Source organism: Myxocyprinus asiaticus, chromosome 5 (assembly GCF_019703515.2).
Source record: "Myxocyprinus asiaticus isolate MX2 ecotype Aquarium Trade chromosome 5, UBuf_Myxa_2, whole genome shotgun sequence".
Classification (NCBI taxonomy): Eukaryota; Metazoa; Chordata; class Actinopteri; order Cypriniformes; family Catostomidae; genus Myxocyprinus; species Myxocyprinus asiaticus.
In genome coordinates this window covers 53,280,074-53,303,876 of record NC_059348.1, presented here as the reverse complement: position 1 = coordinate 53,303,876, position 23,803 = coordinate 53,280,074, and the positions used below count along the sequence as shown (strand labels likewise).

Below are 23,803 nucleotides of genomic sequence, written 5' to 3'. Positions count from 1 at the left end.
CTTTTATTTCCTTTGGATACACGCGGTGTGTCGGACGCATCCTGTGCGCTCTGGGCGCGCAGGAGAAAGACTTTGCGCAATAAACAAGACACTGTGAGTTAGACTATTCACTTTCACCCACTGAAGAAAGACAGCACTTTTACGCATTGTTGCCCGCGGACAGATGGTGAAATGGAACTTTAAACGTCATTTCCACTGGGGCATGTAGTGTCCGGGATTTAACTTTAAGGGCGCTCGAATGATGCCGTCCTGTCCTGGGTCGAGGAGAGACCGAGGTTTGACATCTGTGTGCGGGTTTGTGCTTTAAATTTGAGAGCTCAGGTGGAGCGATGGCTTCGGAGATTGTGTGTGGATTGATCTTCAGAGTGTTACTGCCAGTGTGTCTGACGGCAGGTAAATATCTTTCACCTTTACCTAACTAGTAAATCTAATACCGTTTTAGAGGGTGCTGCGTTAGTATTTGGGAAGCGTCTCCATTGTGCAGCAGGTGCAGGTTATGTAACAATTGATTTGTCAAATGTTTTATATGAAATGTTTCCAATGAAGTAGAACAAGTCAAATGGATCAAATGATGTGTCATATTATAAAAAGAAGACAGAAGTTCGTAAAGGTGAGGATATACTTAAAATATAAATGAAAATGCTGCTCCGAGCGCAGTACCAGGGCGCACCGCCCATAATCAGCATCTCAAACTACAGTAGGAGACCTTGTTGTAGTATACTTGCAATTCCAAAAATGTATTTACCCATAATGTGTTAGTAAAGTCAGATAACAGACAAATTGATTTTATTAATATTTTACATTTGGGTAGAAATCGTGTTTTAGAGTGTTCAAATCATATGCTACTATACATAATCATTTATAAAGTAAATACAAAAAGTTATCCCAAACTTTGCTCAACTGAGTCCTAGAAAGGTGTGTAACAAAAGCATAAAAGGGATGTCGGGGCTAGTTGTCACACTTTTTACTCCAGAGAATGGTTATTTCTCAGGGTTGGTTTATTTCTGAAAATCCCAGTACCCGTTTTGGGTATATAATTGTAGCCTAAGGACCTCCTGTGTGCCTTCAAAAGTACATTTATATGTTTTGTTCCTCTCTGAATAAAAAAAATTATCTGCACAGTACCTTTTTTCTCCTTAAGAGTACAAATATGTACCCAAAATAAGGGCACCACCCCAGTGACAGCTGCTGTATCTTAAAATGTACAGTGTAGTACCTTTTTATTCTGATATTCTGAGAGTGTATGGGGTAAGTTGTCACAATAGGAACTGAATGTTTACTGACACTGATTTGAGAAGAATACCTTTAAAAAAAAAAAAAAAGTAAATTTTCCACAACATATCTGTATTTAAAGTGCATTATAGGCTATTTAATAGCTTTTCAGCCAAATTGAAACAGTAAACAACATGAAAAAATGAAACGGCAACATTGGAAAAGGTAACACAAAAATAGCAAATATATAGTTTAAAACTCTTGTGACAACTTTAGCCAACCTGACATTATGAAAATACCCTTGTCCTAAGAATACAGTTCAACTTTTTGGTTACAATCTACTTTCATTATATAGTTATAGACATTTGCTTGAGTGTACTGTGTGCAAGTGTGGTTTAATTGTGTTCACTTCTTTACCCAACAACTATCACAAAAATAAGATGATAATGGAATTTTAGTTTGGAGGATAGATTTCACAAAGTCTCGCAAAAATTCACAAAAATGTCATAATTTAATTCAGTTTTGATCTAGGTGTTTGACATGAACATTGATAACCACTAATAGAGAAAACAAGTATTTATGCAATACAGTACATAACCCTTGTGACAACTTCCCCACTTGACATATACATCCAGTCTCACCTGCAATTCCAAAATTAGAAGTCATTTTGTAAAATGATATAATAATACACTATTATTTGAATTTAAGAGAGTTATGCAATTTATGAATGTTAATGTGTGTCAATGTAAAACATCTGTCAGATTAAGCCTTCTGTAATTTTAACTCGCTTCTTATTTAGCAGCAGTAATCAATATGGCTGTTTAATGGCACTGAAGGGTATATTTGATAATAAGTGTTTGATCACTAGGGATGAGTTGATGTCACACAATATAGTGTTTTTAAACAGACATTTAACACCATTGACTTTTACATAAAACATATGTAATTATTATTATTATTATTATTATTATTATTTCAAATAATTTATTTGCCCCTCTGCCTGAGTTTATTTTCTTGGCAAACCTGACATGTGTAAATATTTATCATTATATTTATTCTTTAACTGGTAACAGAATAAAAAACTGATACTACTTTGAATATAAAAAAATAAAAAATAAATAAAATATAAATATATATTAGAAATATATAATATATAAAAAATAAAATAACAATAATTTGTTTAATTATTAAATGTTATAATAAAATATAATACAAATATAGATATCACAATATTTTATTTATTATTTAAAATTTATTAATATTTAATAATGTTCATTATTTTAATAAGTACATAAAATAAGTTAAAAATGTTTGTAGGGTCACTAAAAGTTTAGTATTGTCTATGAAATAAATGTCAGGTTTAATTACTGAGATCAGGATAAATTATATTAGAAGGAACATTTCAAAGTTTATGCCTCTTGTGCTTTGCTGCTTGAAAAATCAATTTTCCAATATCTGGCAGCCGTACTGCTAGCACTTAATGTTGCTTTTGCCATCGTGAAATAAATTAATATGCAGGTTCACAGTCTGTGTTTAAAGGTTTTTATTGGCTCTGTGGTTGCCCCCAATTGACCCATATTCACAGTTTCCCCTTATTTATATACAGTATGATTAACACTTAGAAATTCACACACATATACATTGCGGACACACCCACCATTTCTCTCTCTGTAAGTAGGCTGCTGCCTATAGGTAGATAAGATCCACTCTATAAGATGGTAATGTATCTCTTGACAGCCTAAGTCCTTTCGTTTTTCCTCAAAAAGCAATTGCTGCACTGTGGAGCATTTCCATTAATCGGTGGAAAGTAGTTTTAACCGCATGAATTAATAATGTGGCATCAGAGAGAGAATTGGCTGCCCATTATCGTAAACACCCCTTTAATATTTGATGATTTAATTTTTTCGGTTGATGTAGTACTGAGCAAAGGTCATGCACTGACAAAAGAACAGAGTGATGACAGGAACAATAACTGATGAGAACAAAATTCAGTTCATGTCTGTACATCAGCGTAGTGCTCGGGTCCTCATTTGTTTTGTTCCCAGAATTAATGTGCTGTTTGAGTGACTTGTATAGTCTGAATTCGTGTTATTGGACTCTATCAGCTTCTGAACTGTGTCTCTAGAGGCTGCACTTTAAAAAAAATATAAAGGCGATAAGCTGACTTCTCTTTGGAATGTGGGGCAGTCTAATTTAGTGGCTTGGTCTGGTAGAAGTTCATAAAATAGCTAACATCGCTTACAGCACCTTTAAGGAATGATATTTTTTGAAGAACCTATCATATAATATCAAGAACTTGTACTATATAGCCAATGAAACCATGTAGCCATATCAAGAACCTTATACAGCAAAAAATGATTCTTGATAACAAGAGGGTTCTTTGATGTACATGATGAATAACAGATTGACTATTCTCACACAGGTGTAATTAGCACCTGCCACACAACGCTGCTATTTGCAATCCAGTATTCCTAAATAATAATAAATTTGTCACAAAGTGCAATATTAGTGTCACTGCAAGTATTACCGTGACCAAATCACTGAGGAAATTAGCCTTTATGCTTATTTTTTTTATTTTTTATAATTATAAGTAGTATTACAGAAAATATTATGAGTGGAGACAGGAAACAGGATGGGCAGAAGAGTGGGACAAAAGGCGTATTCAAACTCAGGTCTTTACTCCACATGCCAGTAACCATGACAGTAGTAACCATGTTTTTTTTTTTTTTTTTTGATTGTTGTAAAAACCTGTCTAAAAATGTGCCGCTTCTGTGCAAGATGTTAAAAAAAAGCCAGATGTGGCACAATGGTCAAAGACGTCCATCCAGCACATGTTTACATACAGTAGAAAAACAATTGTTTTTGCACATTTGGACAATTGAATGCAAATGTTCAGTGTGAACAGACCCTATCTCCTCTGTTTGTTGATGTTATGTTATTATTTAATTATTATTATTATTAATATGATAACATTAATATAATATTAATATTAATAAAATAATAATAATATTTAGACTAATATGAGATCATATTAATAATAATAATAATAATAATATTTAATTATTATTATTATTAATATGATAACATTAATATAATAGTAATATTAATAAAATAATAATAATATTTAGACTAATATGAGATCATATATATAGTGTATATATATATATATATATATATATATATATATATATATATATATATATATATATATATATATATATATATATATATTAATATTATGTTATTTTGATTATATTAAAAATAATAATTATATTATAAAATAATATCAACAATATTATTATTAATATAGATATAGTTTTTATTAATATACTGTAATTGTTTTATTATTTTTAAATAATAATTATATTATAAAATAATAACAATATTATTATTATTATTATTATTATTATTATTATTATTATTATTTCGTTAATTACAAATGTTTGAAAATGTTTGAAAATGTTCGGTGTGAACAGTCCCTATCTCTGTTTGTTGATGTTATTTTATTATTATTATGAATTTAATAAAAATAATATAATATTAATATAAATAAAAATAACAATATTTAGACTGATATGAAATTATGTATATACTGTATTTCCCCTTCTGTCACTCACTCGATGTTGTGTCAATGTAGTGACACTAGGGGACACTAGGGGTCACTCTTGAGAGCCCCAAACACCTCAGATCTTTGAGAAAAGGCCAATGAGAGTTGGCGAGTGGAATTTGCATGCCACTCCCCCGGACATACGGGTATGAAAGGAGCTGGCTCGCAACCACTCATTCAGATTTTTCCTTCGGAGTCGAGCAGTTGTACTATCAGCAAGCTGAATACTACTCTGTTCCATTCACCTCTTAAGAAGCGTATGCTGTTGGATATACGGCGCATTTCCAGCGACTTTCTCTCCTTCTGCACGACGAGTGCAGATTTCGCCCCTGGGCACTTCGACAGTGCTAAAAGAGTGTATATTCCTGCTAAAGAGTATATTTTCTCTATTAGAGCACACACATTGACGTTGAACGTCTTTTTAAAGATGCATCTTTATAAAGATACCTTTCCATCTTTGTGTGATTCCTGGATGCGGTCACTATCTCTCCGCTTCCGACGGCCACGGGCACTGCCTCACGTGTCTGGGCAGCGATCACACTGAGGCAGCGTTCATGGATGGTTCATGTTCTCATTGCGAGATCTAGTATATGCACTCATCGCATGGCCATCACACAGATCTGCCGCCACTTGTTCAGCCCTTGGACAGACCTTGCATTTCTACGGGCAGGAGTTCCCCTACAGTAAGTGTCCAGGCACGTCGTCTTATGACAGATGCCTCCAAGCGAGGCTGGGGCGCCATGTGCAATGGACACGCAGCCGCTAGCTCCTGGACAGGAGCGCGACTGTGTTGGCACATCAATATCTGGCAGCTGTACCGGGGCAAGCATGTGTTGGTCCGGATGGACAACACAGCAACAGCAGCGTATATAAATCGCCAAGTTGGCTTATGCTCACGTCGTATGTCGCAACTCGCCCGCTGTCTCCTGCTATGGAGTCAGCGGTGACTGAGGTCACTGCGGGCCACTCACATCCCGGGCAACCACAACGCCACAGCGGATGCGCTGTCACGGCAGGTGACGCTCAGGGGAGAGTGGAGACTCCACCCCCAGGTGGTCCAGCTGATTTGGAGTCGGTTCGGCAAAGCACAAGTAAATATATTTGCCTCCCGAGAAACCTCCCACTGCCCGCTCTGGTATTCTCCAACGGGGCCCCCCTCAGCCCAGACGCACTGGCACACAGCTGGCCCTGGGGATGCGCAAGTATGCATTCCCCCAGTGAGCCTACTTGCACAGACCCTGTGCAAGGTCAGGGAGGACGAGGAGCAGGTCACCCTTGTGGCCCCGTATTGGCCCACCCAGACTTGGTTCTCAGACCTCACACTCCTCGCGACAGCCCCTCCCTGGTGAATTCCCCTGAGGAAGGACCTTCTTTCTCAGGGACGGGGCACCATCTGGCACCTGTGCCCAGACCTCTGGAACCTCCACGTCTGGCCCTTGGATGGGACGCGGAAGACCTAAGTGGCCTACCACCAGCAGTGGTAGACATGATCACTCAGGCCAGAGCTCCCTCCACAAGGCAGCTTTATACACTGAAGTGGTGTCGGTTCGCGAATTGGTGTTCTTCCCGAGCTGAAGACCCTCAGAGATGCGCAGTCAGGTCAGTGCTTTCCTTCCTGCAGGAGAGGCTGGAGGAACGGCTGTCTCCCTCCACCTTGAAGGTATATGTGGCTGCCATAGCGGCACACCATGATATACTGGACGGTAAGTCCTTAGGGAAGCACAACCTGATCATCAGGTACCTGAGAGGCGCCCGAAGGCTGAATCCTCCTAGGCCACGCCTGTTCCCCTCATGGGATCTCTCCGTGGTTCTCCTGGGCCTTCGCGGAGCCCCCTTTGAGCCGCTAGAGTCAGTCAAGTTGAAAGCCCTCTCCTTGAAGAGGGCCCTCCTGATTGCGCTCACCTCCATCAAGAGGGTCGGGGACCCGCAAGCATTCTCTATCAGCGATACCTGCCTGTAGTTCGGTCCGGGTGACTCTAACATAATCCTGAGACCCCGGCCGGGCTATGTGCCCAAGGTTCCCACAACCCCCTTCAGGGATCAGGTGGTGAACCTGCAAGCACTGGCCCAGGAGGAGGCAGACACAGCCCTGTCGTTGCTGTGTCCTGTGCGTACTTTGCGCATCTAAAATGAAATGGCCAGGACCCTGTCTCGGCTCCTCAGCACAAAACCTGAAAGAGTGGTTGCGAGCCAGCTCCTTTTATACCCGTATGTCCGGGGGAGTGGTATGCAAATTCCACTCGCCAATTCTCATTGGCCTTTTCTCAAAGATCTGAGGTGTTCGGGGCTCTCAAGAGTGACCCCCTAGTGTCCCCGAGTGTCACTACATCGATCAGGGAATGGAGGTTACGACAGTAACCGAGACGATGTATATATATCAAATTTTATTTTTATTATATTAAAAACAATAATTATATTATAAAATAATATCAACAATATAATAATAATAATAATTATTATTATTATTATTATTATTATTATTATTATTTTATTTCTTTTGTTAATTAAAAACATGAATTTATACTTGAAAAACAATATAACATAAAATTATTGTCATCAAAATCTGTCTTTCCTAAGAGAGCTGTGCCCTAGTGCATCACATCTGCTCTAGAAACATTAAGCTGTGGTGCTCGGGAGATGCATGTTTGAATATCAAGAAAAGTGACTAAAACCCTAAAGTAAAATAAACAAACTGACTCTCCTAAACTGTTGTACTTTAAACCTTCCTGGTTTCCAGACCACATCACTCTAAGTGTGGCTGTAGTGGCTTTCAATTTTTTTAGAAACATAAACAATTCCTGAGATGGATGATCATTCGAGCGGTCAGTGTGGTTTTGTCTCTGTCTATACAGGATACGACTCAACTGAGTGCTTTGTGAAGGAATTAACCTGGATTCTGATGTAGCCACATTTTTATAATCATCTCAAGTTAACTGTCCATGTCAGAAGCATCATTTTAAATGGGAAATATCCAATAGATACAATTGAATTAGATATACTGTAGATTTAGTAAGGTGTTTATCTGTTGCAATTATTTTAGTGTTTTATTGCAAATAATAAGATAAAATTGATTTTTCAGAAGAAAATATTAGTGATTTGTACCCTTTCAAAAGTCACATCCATGATGCTGTTCATTCATGCTTGTCTTAGCAAACCCCACTAATAAAATTGTGTAATTTTATTTTTTTATTTTCTTAAACTCTTAGTGAGGATTTGAGCATTTCAGCTTGTATTTTGGCCTCAGGTGACATCCAGATAAACTTCTGGATAACCGCTGTATTTGCTCTGCCTGCTGGTTTCATTAACGGGATAAATGTCTGTGCTGTAATCTATAAGACTGAGTTTAATGGCTTCCATCACAGTTTTTAGTGGTCTTACGGTTATCTCTCTCACACAAGTGTGTCTGCTCACCTCCTGAACCAATGTCAGTGCTGTTTTTCTTTCAGTGTGTTTTATTAACAGACTCCAAATTATTTTGCCACTGTTTCACATATTGAAGGAGTCTTTCTTCCTCCTGTGTGTGTTTGTGAGAGTAAGGTTTGACGATCGAAAATATAATGTGCTTACATACATAGATGCTGGTTTTCCACTATAGAAACTTAAAAAGGTTCTCTTTTGGAATCACAAGAATTTAAAAAAATTCTCCTGTGGAATCAGAATTATTTAAATACAATTCTCTTATGGAATAATAAGAACATTTAAAAGGATCTCTAATGAAATCAAAATAATTTTAAAGTTTCTCTTCTGGAATCATACACATGTCAAGTCATTTTATTTGCATAATGCTTTTCTGTGACGTGCACAGAAGGGGGGCAGCAGGGGCGCAAGCCCTTTCGTTTACAAATCTAAAGGCGCCCTTTTGGTCGTCCAGAAAATGGGAAGAAATTTTAACAATTAAATTAAAATAGTTAAAACAAAATCAAAATCTCATAATAATCTTAAAATAACATTAAAAATGTGTTATGATGTTTCTTTGTAAACCGTAGGCGTGTTTATGAAAATTAAGTGGAGGTGCCTTTAAGAGTGTGCGCTACAGCAGGTTGGGGGCAGATTCCAATCACAAGTGATCCTCCCTATGCCCTTCGCTGACAGTCTTGTGGAAGGGTCCTCCGAGAAAAGATTCGAGAACGAGTTTTCAAGTGGCGTCCCCTCCCGCTTTATTAATTATAATGGGAGCGGTCATGTCGCTTTCAGTGATAGACATTCAATTATTCTTTTATAGAATACTGCCATTAACTGAAGGAGCTGTCTAGTTCAGCCAAATCCTGTTTGTTTTTTGTTGAAACTAATAAGCCATTAAACTAATCATTTTCAGAGAAATACCATGGTATAGCCATTTTTTGGACATGTAGGCTACCATGATAACCATTCAAAACCATAGTACCATCTTGACACAATCATTGTACCATGGTTCTGCCATATTATTGCTGTTAGGTCCTGTATACGTATTTATAAATATTAATGACAGAACACAGTAAAATAACATTATATGAATATTAAAAGAAGTAAAGAGAAAGTAATATAAGAAGTGTCACTTATGATGACTGGATGAAGTGAGGGAGCAGAGATGAGAGAAAGTGAAAAGAGTGATGAGACCAGAAAAAATATCAGAGCCCTATAACAACAACAAAAAAATAAATAAATAAATAAAATAAAACACTGTGCCATTACCAGGGTAATAGCATGGTACTGAATGATTGTTATATTCATTGATGATACCGTCATGGTACTCCAAGGTACTTTAAAAAATACCATGGTTTTACCATGAAATAAAAATAAACAAGTGTAATCCTATGGTGCTTTTTGTGAGAAACATAACAGAATAGGCTATTACTTGTGATAAAGGGGACGAAAATAAAATATGTATAGTATATAATACAAGAACAATTTTCAAAAGCAAAGAAATTAGTTAAAGGTGCAATATGTAATATTTTTACTGTACTAAAGCATAAAATTATCATATGTTATCAGAGATTTAGGAAACATGTTGCATTGAAATACTGGCTTCTCCGAAAACAATGCTACAGCCAGTATATTATACTTTGAAATGCCCTTTCCGGGACGGAATTTCTGTTTGTGGGCCGGGTTGCCAGATTTGGAAAAAGTTAGCAGGCAAACATAGCGTGCTGCAGCCATGGAAGCCAGCAATACATCTAGCTAAAATTGACAGAGTTATAAAAAAATCCACATGAGCTGGTTTATAATTTGCAAACAATAAAAACATTGCAAACGTATACATTAGCTGATCAACTTACAGTGTAAGGCTCTTCGCTTGCCACTGTCAGTATGCTCATTCCTGTTGCGTCTCCTCAACCTGGCAACCCGCGTGAGCTTCGAGTCTGGGGAGGAGGCAGCGGGGAGACAACACTCTCCAATATTTTGAATTTGAACTGCGGTATCCATTTTAAACACTTGATGTCAATGTTACATATTGCTCCTTTAAGTATATAGAATAACTACTCATTCAAAAAAAAAAAAAAAGAATATATATATATATATATATATAATACTCTCTTCTGGAATCATAAGAACATTTAAAAGGTGCTCTTATGGCATCTTAAAACTTTAAAATATTATAGTATGGAATTTTAAGGAATTTAAAAGGTTCTCTAATGAGATCAAGAGTACTTAAAAAGGTAATTTAATGACATCATAAGAACGTTCTAATTGCATCAGAGTCTAAAACCCTTTTTGAATATTTTTAAGAGTCTATAACAGACATGAAAACAGTTTCCGATCTATTGATGATTTATGACGTATACGTTTTAACACCTTGTAAAGACCTTTGTACCCTGATATTGTGATTTCTGGTTCAATCTCTCTTGAAGAGCTTTGCTTTTAGTGTCCAAACAGCAAACCTCAAATCCTTCCTGATCAACTCACAGATCCTAAATGACTATGCTACCATCACACCTTTATTACACTGACAATCAGCACTAGCTAGAGCTACTCTTTAACTTGAGTTTAGAGCTTTTACTGTACAATCAGCCAAAAGTTTTACTTTGTGTGATCTTATTGTGATTACTGTGTTCTAAAATCTTAATGCACTGTACTGCTGTTTTAGTTTTGTTGTTATTGGCAAATAATGAGGGTTTTCTTTTGACATTTTAAGACAATGGGATGTCATTGCAATCAGGTTTAGGGCAGGCCAACACACTCTCACCACGAAATCGTCAGGATTCGTACGACTTTTCTAAATTTGGCTAATTCGTATGATATCGTGCGACTGCACTCGTTTGAATTCACTGCGACTTTCACTATAGCCAATGACATCGCCGGACTTCTGTCACACACAAAAGCTTCCTTCATGTTTACACACTCTACTGATTGGTTAAGTTTAGATAAGGTATTTGGGTAAGGGCATAATATTAATAAGTATGTCCTTAATGCCTCGTGTGCGGAACTCACGCTTCCGCATTATGATGAAGTACGAGTACGAGTTTATGCGAACAAAATCGTGCGAGACCATGCGAAATAGCCAACTTGTAAATTATGTACGACTTTTCATGAGATTGGGTTGAAAATGGCGAACTTGCAAGAGTAACAACTAAGCTTTTTAAATGGCTACAACATTTACTTTAGTCTTATTTATTGTGTCACAACAGTTTTACATGATGTTGCACTTTACTCTTCTGAACTTTCTACCCCATGAACAAACCACACATTGGAGCAGATAGAATAAACTATGTTTTACAGTGCAGTAAAACCACTCTGAACACCTTAGCAACCACTTAGTCATGTCCTTGCAACAACCAACACAACACCCTAGCAGTGTGGCAGTGAGTTTTGCACAAGCACCGTTTTAGCCACTTATAGAACAGAATAATGGAGCGTTCAAGATTATTATCATTGGTATTAGGGGTGTCTCCATTCCGATAACATGCTCACGTGAATGATGACAGAATTGTCTTTTTTGACTGAGCTATCTCTTTTAATGTTTCTGCATGCATGCACCCTGGGTTGTTATTTATAAGAACTTGTCTATGTGATTATTCTAATGTTTGTTTTGATATTTTCTCTCCGCAGCATGTCTGTTCAGGTACAATGGGCTCTCTTTCATCTACCTGCTCTACCTCCTCCTCATCCCTCTTTTCCCAGAACCCTCCAGAGTCACAATGCAAGGTAAGGTTACAACCTGATGTCTTTGACTGTGGCGACATTTTTGCAAAATTATATAAGTGGTTTCATATGCGTATTGCAGCATTTCCAAGGTCAAACGTCCTCCAAGTGGCGCTAAAAGCGAGTTAAATGTTTTTTTATAATTACGGGATTTAAAGCTATAAACAAGCCCAAAACACAACAGCAGTGTTTCCCCTATATGCATACAGCAGTGACGCACCTCTGTAAAATGTAATGATAATAAAACAATTAAATGATAATCTCAAGTTCGTAGCTTTAAACGCGCTAAATGTGCTTCTCATCTTCAATGTGATATTTTCACATTGCGATTAAAGCCTGGTTTTTGTGCAAGTTTGGCCACTCGCGCCAATGATCTGCTCTGTATCTCGCGGGATTGCCCCGATAATGCGCCGCAGACCACAAAACTGATGCGATCCATTTGAATTGTACTGAGAATTTTCTAGTTTAAAGCGCAATGGAGGAAGCCAAACAGCACTGAGGAGGAAAAGAGCAACACTGTCCAATGCGCCAAAATAAAGTGTTTTCAAATTACACATCCTCATCCTTACTAAAATACGATTTTAGAGTAGTAATAGTAACTGTGATATTTTTACAAAAATGGTATAGTTCCATGTTAAATAATCTATCAGGTAGAATCAATTTTATTACAACTGTGGCAGGTTTACACATATACCGCACAGCTGTCACATACCAGCTGGCTACCGTCACACGAACATGAATAACTTATCTATGCTAATTCCAACCTGGTCTCATAGAATGAACGTTACTCTATATACACCTTTGCAAACTGAGTTTTACGTGCTGCTTTCTACGTTTTGCTGCAGTTTCCTGGTGAAATGACCACTAGAGGCGCTACAACAATTGTGCTTGTAATCATTCTCACACAAATCACTTGTACAATTGCTTATTATGACTTTATAAACACTTATTTGTTACTCTATTACTCACCCCCCGGTATGTTATGATATCAAAACACTTTATTTTAACGCACGATTTGAAAAACAATACATTTTAACACTTGTATTACACATCCACCTACATATACTGTACACACTTATTTCTATATCATTCGCTTGCTTGGTAGCGCACCTGAAAGAGTGTTAGACTTTGAACTCAATGACTGTGGATCAAGTCCAGCCAAAGACACACAAAAGTGAAAGTGGCATAGAAGCAACAGAAAATAACATGGTTGCTTCTGTAAATGTGTTTTTTTATTTTATTTTATTTGCATTTTAAAATACTATCGGTTAGGGTTAGGTGTTGGTTAAGGATAAGTATGTCTGTTTTGTTAAACACTCATTTATCTTTTTGGACACTATTGGTTAGGTTTAGGGTAAAGTTTTAGGTTAGGGAGGTACGTTTTATTATTAAACCTCCATCTTAAAGTTCACTTTCAAAACCTCGTCTGGTTACAATATAATTTAGCTCGGTTTTGGCACCCCCTGCTGGACAGTTCACTTGGAAACGGAAGCTAAACGTGTAATGAAGCACGTAATTTCAGTTTTGCAAAAACATTGCAATGCTCACGGAAATTTCATGAGACCAGGCTGACTAATTCAAAGGTCGTTTTAAGCTATTTCTCCACCGAGTGTGTAAATATGAGTCCGGTGTTGTTGACTTGTGGATGCGTGCACAACAGCACCGCTGCTGAAAAAAACATTCTAGGGGAAACACTGCAACGGGGACTCTTATTTTGGAAACAGAGACTTGGCTCTGTAACAATGCATTATATTTACCAAAGTTTTAAACAAATTAAGATGATTTTAGCCTATGTATTCACCAGATAAAAACAAGTTTTGTACATGTAAATTTCACTAGATAACGTTAAATGAGGTGTAAGTTTCATTATTATTCACAAGATATGAAGTTGGAGAAACGATGTATGTGCTGACGAGGCACGTTTCCATATAGTTGCATTTTTCTTTGCATGCTCTCGGCCCAATTTAGAACAACTAATTATCTAATCAAAGTAACAAAACGTGCATTTAGTGAGAATAAATGCATGGATGAATGTTGTCAACGATAAAAGATTAGGGTACAGTAAATCCCTAGATGATTGTTCTAATTTCACTTCTAGAGGCTGTGTTATATTGCAGAACCATTGCGTTCTAACTGTAGAATCCTCCATGTGGTGCTTATGGAAGCACCACGTCACCAACTAATTTTTGTTTTGTTTTTGCTTTATGGAAATTGTGAGAATGCCTGTAAGCGCTTATAAAATGTAATGTGTTCATATGTGTCATGGGCACGTTACACTGAACGTACTGTACAAAAGGTGTGCGTGCAAACACACAATCTTATAGTTTAGCTTTAGACTCTTGTCGGTTACTTCCTGGTTGAGGCAGATAAAACTGTTCAAAGCTTAAAATTACTGCTTTATTTTGGTCTCATCTGGTTCTAAAACATATGTCAGTTTTTCATTTTAGTTTGCCAGTTTACCTGTGAGTGCTGCCTTTGCAGTATACCCTATATAAACATTTGTATAATGAATACTGAGATTCATTGAAAACATTAGAAACAGCCTGTCCATCGTGTATTTGTGACCTAAATAAATATAACTCTTATTTATGACCTCACCGTTTCCTGTGTAAAGTGAAATCAAGCAAATTGGGCCACTTTTGCCATTCATCTCAATAACAAAAGTTGTTGTTTGTGGCCCAGTTCTATATGAGTGTAGCTTTTTATCCATTATGTGATTTCTGAAATATTTATTCTCTGCAATCACAGGCTTGTAAAGCTTGAAATGTTTATTTTAGTAAACGGCGATATGGATTTGAAGTGTTGTTAGTTTTGGCATGTGTTTTATCTGTTATGTCTAAAGATATTGGCAGTAAGGTCTGTTATTCTATGGAAGCCTGTTTCCGCCACGTCATATAATAAAAAAAATAAACCCAGCACACAAGTCATTATTTTAAATATTGTGAGATAATATCTCAATATTTCAAAACAATATATCAATATTTTAAAATAATATATCAATATTTTTAAATAATATCTTAATATGTTGACAAATATCTCATTATTTTGAGATACAGTATCTTAATATTTTGAGATAAAATCTCATTATTTTGAGATAATATTTCAACATTTTTTAAGTAGTCTATCAAGAACAATCAAGCGCAGCGTGCAAAGGTAGCCATTGTTCTTGCCACAGCAACAATCCCGGGCATCGGATGAGAATATGTATGCTATCCCCCTAACTGGAATTAAAGGTGCAATTTTGACTAATATAACCAATCTTATAGTGTCACCTCTGGATTGACCTCAATGATTGCATCCATTGTCACATTCGATATTATCCCAAAATAATGACTTGGGTGCTGGATTTTATTTATTTGACATGGCAGAAACGGGCTTCCATAGTTATCTGAAATTGTATTTGTACTTTTTTTCTGTCAGGTTCTGTTAATCAAACATTGTTCAAAGTAATAAGAAATTAATAAATATAAGCCATGAGATGCTGCACTTTACAGTGATTTTACCATGGGTAAGGGCCGTTATTTGGCACGACATGTATTTTGTGAAAACATGTTACGTAACAATCGTAAAAAACATTTTCAGAACAATTATTGAATGAATGCTTCCCATCATCACAGTAACAATAAATTATCTATCTCTGTCTGTCTAGTACAATATAAAGATTTACACAAAATTGTGCAAAATAAAATAACTCGTATTTTACACTAAATGGAATGACCATCTGTCAATTGGCCAAGCGGGCACAGTTATCATCCACAGCTGATAATTGCAAAATGGAAATATATATATATATACACTATATATAGGATGTTTAATCAACCTGGCTTGATATATATAAATAGTTAAAATCTCCTTCAGATTTTTTCTTTTTTATATCATTTTACTTCATTTTAAAAATGGGCAGGAATATCAGGGAAAGGTGGCAAAAACTGCACAGTCAACTGCAACTTTACGGTGGTCAGGGGAAATGCAGTTAGAGCAGAGTGTCTTACTGCCAGTAAAACATCTTTTTCACCATATTGTTGTCTTCATCAGGTGTGTTTTTATATAATGGTGTTGAAATGTGTGCCATGAATGAGGGTTTTGGCAGAGATCTGGACCCGAGGTGCTTGCTAAACAACTTTAACAACCGTGAGAAATATTGGAGGAAATAAGCACTGATTTCTTTGAACACTGTTTTATTAAGTAGGACAAGCCTTATCCAAGAGACAGGTCAAAGTTAGTAGTTTTGGTTATAGCATCTGGTAAAACATCTCACCGTCTGGATTATTGAAATTGTGTCTCAGTTGTGGCTAAAATGAGCTCCATTAGGGAAGCATTACATATGATGGGCTACACAGCAACACGCTCGTGCTTCTGCCAATGGAAAATATTGATTGTTAGTAGAAAGAAAAACACTCCAAAAATGATTCAATGCTTCATTTGACCTTGATGTTTTGAGAGTGCTAAAACAAAGAGGATCTCACACTTTTGTTCATCTTGCAAGAAGAACTTAAAACCAAGAAGAACTTGTCTAGATCTCTGCCAGAACCTTATACCCAGAACTTAAAAGCAGGGTAATTCGTAAAAAAGTAGATAAAAAAATAAAAAAATATATAATAAAAAAAAAATTTATATGTATATATTATATATATATATGTATATATATATATATGTGTGTGTGTGTGTGTGTGTGTGTGTGTGTGTGTGTGTGTGTGTGTGTGTATATATATTATTTACCTTTTTTAATTATTTTAGTTTTCAATAGTTTTCAATCAATGACAGTTTTTCCCCAGTATTTTCTATATTCAGTTTAGTTTCAGTTTTTCAGTATATTGAATTTGTTTTAGCTTAGTTACTGTATGCAGTTTAATATACAGTAGTTTTTAGTTTAGTTGTAATATTTTAAAATAATTTAAATATTTAAAGCATTAAATTGATCAAGGCCGTGTTATTGCTATCTAGTGTTATTTTCAAGTTTAATGAAGGCGGGTTGTAAATCATTTTTTATTGTTATTATTTTATTAATGTGGTAATGTTGATTTTATTTTAGTTATTTTGTATATATTTATTGTATTTTATTTTATATAGTTTTGAGTAATGAAAATGTATTTTATTTTCCCTTTTTTCATGTGCTGCAGTTTATATTATTATTATTATTTTTATTTATTTTAGGTTTAGCTAGTTTTTGGGTCATGAAAATGTATTTTAGTTTATTTTCATTTTTTTCCAATTATGTTAGTTTATATTCTTTTTTATTTTATTGTAAAGTATTTTATGCTGTTTTTCTTCCAGGCCACACAGGGCACCTGCTGAAGTCTTTATGTTTCTGCAGTATGAGCTTCCTCCTGATCCACATCATCTATCAGATCACCATTCACAGTCTGCTGGCTGGAAACCCTAATTCTGAATTCAACTGTAAGTTCACCGCACACATGTCAAAATTATTTGATTTAAAATGGGCAGAGAGTTCATCGAGGTTACCAACAGTTCATGTCCACAACAAAGTGTCAAAACCACAAACTTTTTTTTTCTTGTTGAACTTTCCTTGTTTGCTGGAACAAGATATTATCAAATGCTCATGGGCCCTCAGATTTCCATTCTAGGTTACAGTTTCCAAAGATTCCCAAACATTTGAAAAGATAGTCTTTGTCAGTCCATTGCCACTTTTTTTACTTTTACCCAAATCAAAATAATAATTCAAGAGATAGTTCACCCAAAAATAAATTCTGTCATAATTTTCTCACTCTTATGTTGTTCCAAACCTGCACCCCTTTTTTGGTTCTAAATGGAAACTTTATTTTTAAGATGTAGTGAAACTAATATGTAGTCCCCGTTTAGAAAGGGGTGTTGGCACATAGATCCCCAGCAATACGTGATTTATAATGCATTATAAGCTAATTTATGTTGCTGTGAAACAGTCCTTCATGCTCCATAGGTCTGCTGTTTGATACCTTTGCAAGTTAGGGATGTTGTTGGGCAAGTTGGTCACATATTACTTGATACTGAAGAGGAAACTCAGTCCTGAAATGAACCTATTTGGGGCCTGCTGTCTTTCTCACTGTGAATAAAGACTATGAAGAACTCTTTAGTGTTTAAAGGAGGATGGAACCCTTGCACAGGGTTCACTGACCTCAGAGATGTCAGCGATATTGCCATCGCTCCTCAAGCATCACTGCTTTCTGCTGACCGCAACCCTTTGAACATCATACTGCCAGACATGAATTATGGACCAATAAATGAAATAAAAAGATAATATTTTTCACTGACAGCAGGCACAGGGATACATTACATTGAAGTGTAGACATTTATAACCTCAAAACCAGCTAAAGTGTTTCATAATGTGAAAATACTGCTCCAACAATCTATTTTGAGAGTGTTTCTTATGTATTTAGCAATATACTGTATTATGTCCATTAAGTAGATTATGACTTGTACAGTATAGTATATTATAGTAAAGTATAGTATAGTATAGTATGGCATAGTATGGTATAGTATTGTATTTTAAAGTAGTAGAAATGCAGTATAGTATAACAATGTAGTATAGAAAAGTGCAGTACAATATTGGGTAGTTTAGTGTGGTATAGCATAGAATAGCACAGTATACTGCAGTGCACTATAGTATATGTCCCTCAAGTATAGTGGAGTGTAGTATAGTATAACATAGTATAGGATAGTGCAGTATAATATGGTATAGTCTACAGTAGTATAGTATGGAATAGTATAGTACATTGTAGTCCAGTGCAGTACATATAGTGAAGTACGATGTAGTGTAGTCTTGTGCAGTGTAGTACAGTACAGTATATTATGGTATGGTATAATATAGTATAGTATAGTATAGTGTAGTATAGTATGGTATACTGTGTAATGGAGTATAGTTTTGTATAGTATAGTTGAGTATAGTGTAATAGCGTAGTGTAGTATAGCATTAAATAGTATAGTACAGTTTAGTGTAGTGTAGTATATTAAAGTACAATGTAGTGTAGTCTTGTGCAGTGTAGTAAAGTATAGTGTAGTACAGTATAGTAAAATACAGGACTGTATAGTATTGTTTAGTATGGTGTAATATAGTATAATAGTAGTAATGTAATATAGTATAACAGTGTAGTACAGTACAGTAGAGCACAGTATAATATATTATAGTACTGTAAAGTATAGTGCAGTGCAGTGCAGTGTATTATATTGCAATTCAGTGTAGTATATGTCCTTTATGTATAGTATGTCTGTTATAGTCTAGTGTAGCATAGTATAGTGTAGTGTAGTACAGTATAGTGCAGTGCAGTATATTATAGTATAGCATAGTATAGTGTAGTGCAGTTCAGTAATACAGTGCCATCTAGTGTAATATAGTGTGGTAAAGTATAGTATAGTACAGTACTTTATAATGTAGCACAGTGTAGTGTAGTATATTAAAGTGTATTATAGTGCAGTATAGTATGGAATAGTATAAAACAGTATAGTGCAGTGCATTATAGTATAGTGCTTTACAGTGTAGGATATTGTAGTAAAGTGCAGTATACTATAGTATAGCTTTGTGAAATATGATAGAATATAGTATAATATGTACATTATATGTTCTTTAATATCTGTTTTTATTTCTATAATGCTTTGGCATTAGTGCATGTAAAACAGTCATGTAAAGTACTTTAAACTGAAACTAAAGAATTAAATGTAGTAAAGATTGGAAATAGGTTTTGGACAGTCCTTGTGTTAGGATTTTGTGTTTCTCAAAGTATTAATATTAAAACTGAACATCATTAGAGAGGCATTGAAATGCAGCACATATTGAATGTACTGGAAAAATGGTGTTTATGTCAAAACGAGAGGAGATTTTTGGCCACCAAGGTCTGTGTTGGAAACTTATGGGAAATCTGCCACTTAGATTTGTCTTTACCCTCCAACCGTTCTCCTCTGAAGAATGGAAACACATTACTCATGGTGTTCTGTCTGTGTATCTTAAATAGGTTCAGACCCCTTTTGCAATGCCTTCTGGAACTGGTCATTAAACATTTTTTGTATTCAGACACTTTCCTCTCTGATTTATCCTGCCATTACATTTAAACTTAACACACAGGGGCATGGCCAGAAGGGTGGCACGGGGTGGCAACTGCCACCCTAAAAATAAGCTTTGCTACCCCATTTGCCACCCCAAGTCAGACCCCACTCGCGTCCTGGAGACGGACGGGTTAAGCTGTTGCGCACCGTGTCACGCATGATCCAAAACAACGTCCCGTGAAGTTGATTTTCCTGTGGCGGTTTTGTAAAAATCAAACGGAGTCCCTTAAAACCCCTTTAACGGGGTAAAACCACGGCAACGCATGTGCAGTGTAACACATTTTGTAAGATGTCGACCACAGCAACATGATAAAAGACACCAATGTTAAAGAAATAAGTGTTTGATTAATAATAATATTCATTTCAGTATCAGTCAATATTATTATTATTATTATTATTTATTAGTAGTAGAAATCTAATGATTCAATAATACAGATTCCATCAAGGCTTTTTTTTCCCTAATTAAAACTCTTTTTGTATGACAGATTTCGAAAGATATCAACTTATTACATTAATCATAACTAGATGCATTTCTTACGTTTTTTCACAAAGTACTGCAGAAATGACCTAAAATTACCCTTTAGTTTTAAAAAAGAAAATTACATTGGCTTTAGTTATTGTTTATGAAACCTCACCACACTGAAAGAACAGGGTGATTCAGACAGTAACTGCAATGTGGAAGAAAATTGTATTCACTGTGTAGTAAACCTTTATCTTTTCTATTCACCAGGTACAGTGTGGGAGATGACAATACGACAGATTGGTTTTGAGAGGTGAGTCCAAGCGCTTTTAATCACAAACTCACTTTTTGCTGTTGTGAATGTGAAAGGTTTTTAATTGAAACGGGTTTTACGGCATGGAACTTTTGAGCTGCCTTTTACAACCAGCTTTTATTGCAGGACACAAAACCTACAACAGACACTGCACAAAACATCTAAGATTATTTATTCAGTTTATATAAGCTTTGAAGGGGAAAAGGACACTGGGTCTCATTTATTACTAAATGCATACAAGTTGTGTATTTATTTATGTGCGCAGAAAAAATTTACGTGCAAAATTTCAGTTGTATCCACACATTTATTTTAGAAATCGTAAGGAATTTAACAATTATGTTTTTGATTCTTATTTCTCTTAATGATTCTGGCACCTTAACAGTTCTATTAATGATAATTTTTGAACTTTTATAGAAATATTGGGAACTTAATGAGGTAATTTCATAATTTACCAGAACATATTCTTGCAAAAGGTATTTACATAGACTAATTAAGATCTTAATATTTTTGGATTCCTTTTTTATTATTATAAAATAACATTAGTTACAAGAAAATTCATAATGTGTATCTTTGACAACATATTGTCATATCAATAACCATCCAGTAATTACTCTGATTACTCTGAAGATCTCTGCAGCCTTAAGTAAACATAATACAGGAACAGTTCTTGGTTCATTTTAAGTCAGACATGACCAAATGACTAATTTGCCATTCAGCAAGTTATTTACTATAAAGAACCAGCTGATAAGAGTCATTCGTTCGAGATATAACACTGTTGTGTTTTGCGCTGTATGATTCAAAAGAACCAGCTCATAAGAGTCATTCTTTTGGGAATCAGACTACACGGTTCATACTGTATGTTTTGCACTGTAGATTCAAAAGAACCGGCTCATAAGAGTCATTAGTTCGGGAATCGTATTACACTGTTCGCGCTGTATGTTTCGCGCTGAAGATTAAAAAGAATCGACTCATAAATGGCATTCATTCGGGAATCGGTCTGCACTGGTCACGCTGTTAATTAAAAAAAAAAAAAACGTCTGTAGGAGTCATTTGTTTGGGAATCGGACCACACTGGTTGCGCTGTATGATTCAAAAGAACCAGCCAATAAGAGTAATTCGTTCGGGAATCGGACTACACTGGTCACGCTGTATGATTAAAAAGAACTGGCTCATAAGAGTCATTTGTTCAGGAATAGGACTACACTGGTTGTGCTGTAGACAAAAAAAAAAAAGTCTCATAAGAGTCATTTGTTCAGGAATAGGACTACACTGGTCGCACTGTATGTTTTGTGCTGTAGATTTTAAAGAACAGTCTTATAGGAGTCATTTGTTCGGGATTCAGACTACACAGTTCACGCTGTATGTTTAGTGTGGGAGATTCTAGAGAAGCAGCTCGCATGAGTCATTCGTTCGGGAATCAGACTATACTGGTCACGATGTATGTATTGAGCTGTAGATTCAAAAGAACCGACTCATAAGTGGCATTCATTCGGGAATCGGACTGCATTGGTCGAGCTGTTAATAATAATAATAATTAAAAAAAACTTCTTTAGGAATCATTTGTTTGGAAATCGGACCACACTGGTTGCGCTGTATGATTCAAAAGAACCAGCCAATAAGAGTCATTCGTTCGGGAATCGGACTACATGGGTCACGTTGTATGATTCAAAAGAACCGGCTCATAAGAGTCATTCATTTGGGAATCGGACTACACTGGTTTTGCTGTATGTTTTGCACTGTAGATTCAAAAGAACTGGCTCAAAAAGAGTCACTTGTTCGGGAATCGGATTACACTGGCCGTGCTGTAGACCAGGGGTGTCAAACTTGGTTCCTGGAGGGCCACAGTCCAGCAGAGTTTAGCTCCAATCCTAATTAAACACACCTGAAACAGCTAATCAAGGTCTTCAGGAGTGCTTGAAGATTACAAGGAGGCATTTTGGAGTAGGGCTGGAACTAAACTCTGCCGGGCTGCGGCCCTCCAGGAACTGAGTTTGACACCCCTGCTGTAGACTCAAAAGAACCAACTCATAAGATTCACTTGTTCGGGAATCGGACTACACTGGTCGTGCTGTATGATTCGCGCCGTAGATTCTAAAGTGGCACGCAAGAATCATTTGTTCGGGAATTGGACTGCACTGGTCACGCTGTATGATTCAAAAGAACCGGCCTATAAGAGTCATTTGCTCTGGAAACCGACTACACTGGTCAGGCTGTATGTTTCGCGCTATAGATTCAAAAGAACCGGCTCATCAGGGTCATTCGTTCTGTATGTTTTTTTTGCTGTAGATTTTAAATTACCGTCTTGTAGGAGTCATTTGTTTGGGAATCAGTCTACACAGTTTGCGCTGTATGTTTAGTGCGGTAGATTCTAGAGAAGCAGCTCACAGGAATCATTCATTCGGGAATCAGATTACAATGGTCACAACGTATGTATCGAGCTGTAGATTCAAAAGAACCAACTCATAAGAGTAATTTGTTCAGGAGTCAGACTGCACTGTTTGCACTGTATGTTTAGTGCGGTAGATTCGAAAGAAGGGGCTCACAAGAGTCATTCATTCAGCAATCAGACTACACATACATGGTCACAATGTATGTTTTGCGCTGTAGATTCAAAAGAACTGGCTCATAAGAACGATTCATTCATTGGACAAATATATTTTTAGTGCAGCATGATTCATCAATATTTTTGCTGTGTTTTCCAGTGTAAATTTTAAATGCGCATATTTGCTCTAAGTGTATTTTGTCAACATTTAGGAGTCCATTAGCATATGAACTCAAAGTTAACAACAAAACGCTTGTTTTCACTCTAGTTTAGTCATAAAACAATTGTCACAATGTGTGAATCAAATTTAAAGATTGTTGACATGTTTAATTTCATTGAGTAGTGCAGCCTAGTGCAACAGATGCCATAAATAACTTGGAAAAATAATTTGCGGCTTTACTTCTCAGCATATTGCTCACAATATGCTTGTTTAGACCTTTAGTACTTGTGGCCTTTAGTACACTTAAAAATGTGTAATGGCACACACATAAGAGGGATATGTTTTCGATTTTAAGT

The 23,803-nt window shown here is 36.0% G+C and overlaps 1 protein-coding gene across 1 annotated transcript in view; it reads left to right on the top strand.

Moving 5' to 3' along the window:
* The first annotated feature begins 269 nt into the window (after positions 1-269).
* The window catches only part of LOC127440425 (piezo-type mechanosensitive ion channel component 2-like), a 144,868-nt gene continuing 121,334 nt past the window's right edge, over positions 270-23,803 (top strand). The window contains exons 1-4 of the mRNA XM_051696980.1: positions 270-393; positions 11,846-11,941; positions 17,213-17,335; positions 20,703-20,745. Of these exons, the coding sequence (XP_051552940.1) occupies positions 330-393; positions 11,846-11,941; positions 17,213-17,335; positions 20,703-20,745 (326 nt within the window). The 5' untranslated portion in view covers positions 270-329. The remainder of the gene's footprint in view (positions 394-11,845; positions 11,942-17,212; positions 17,336-20,702; positions 20,746-23,803) is intronic.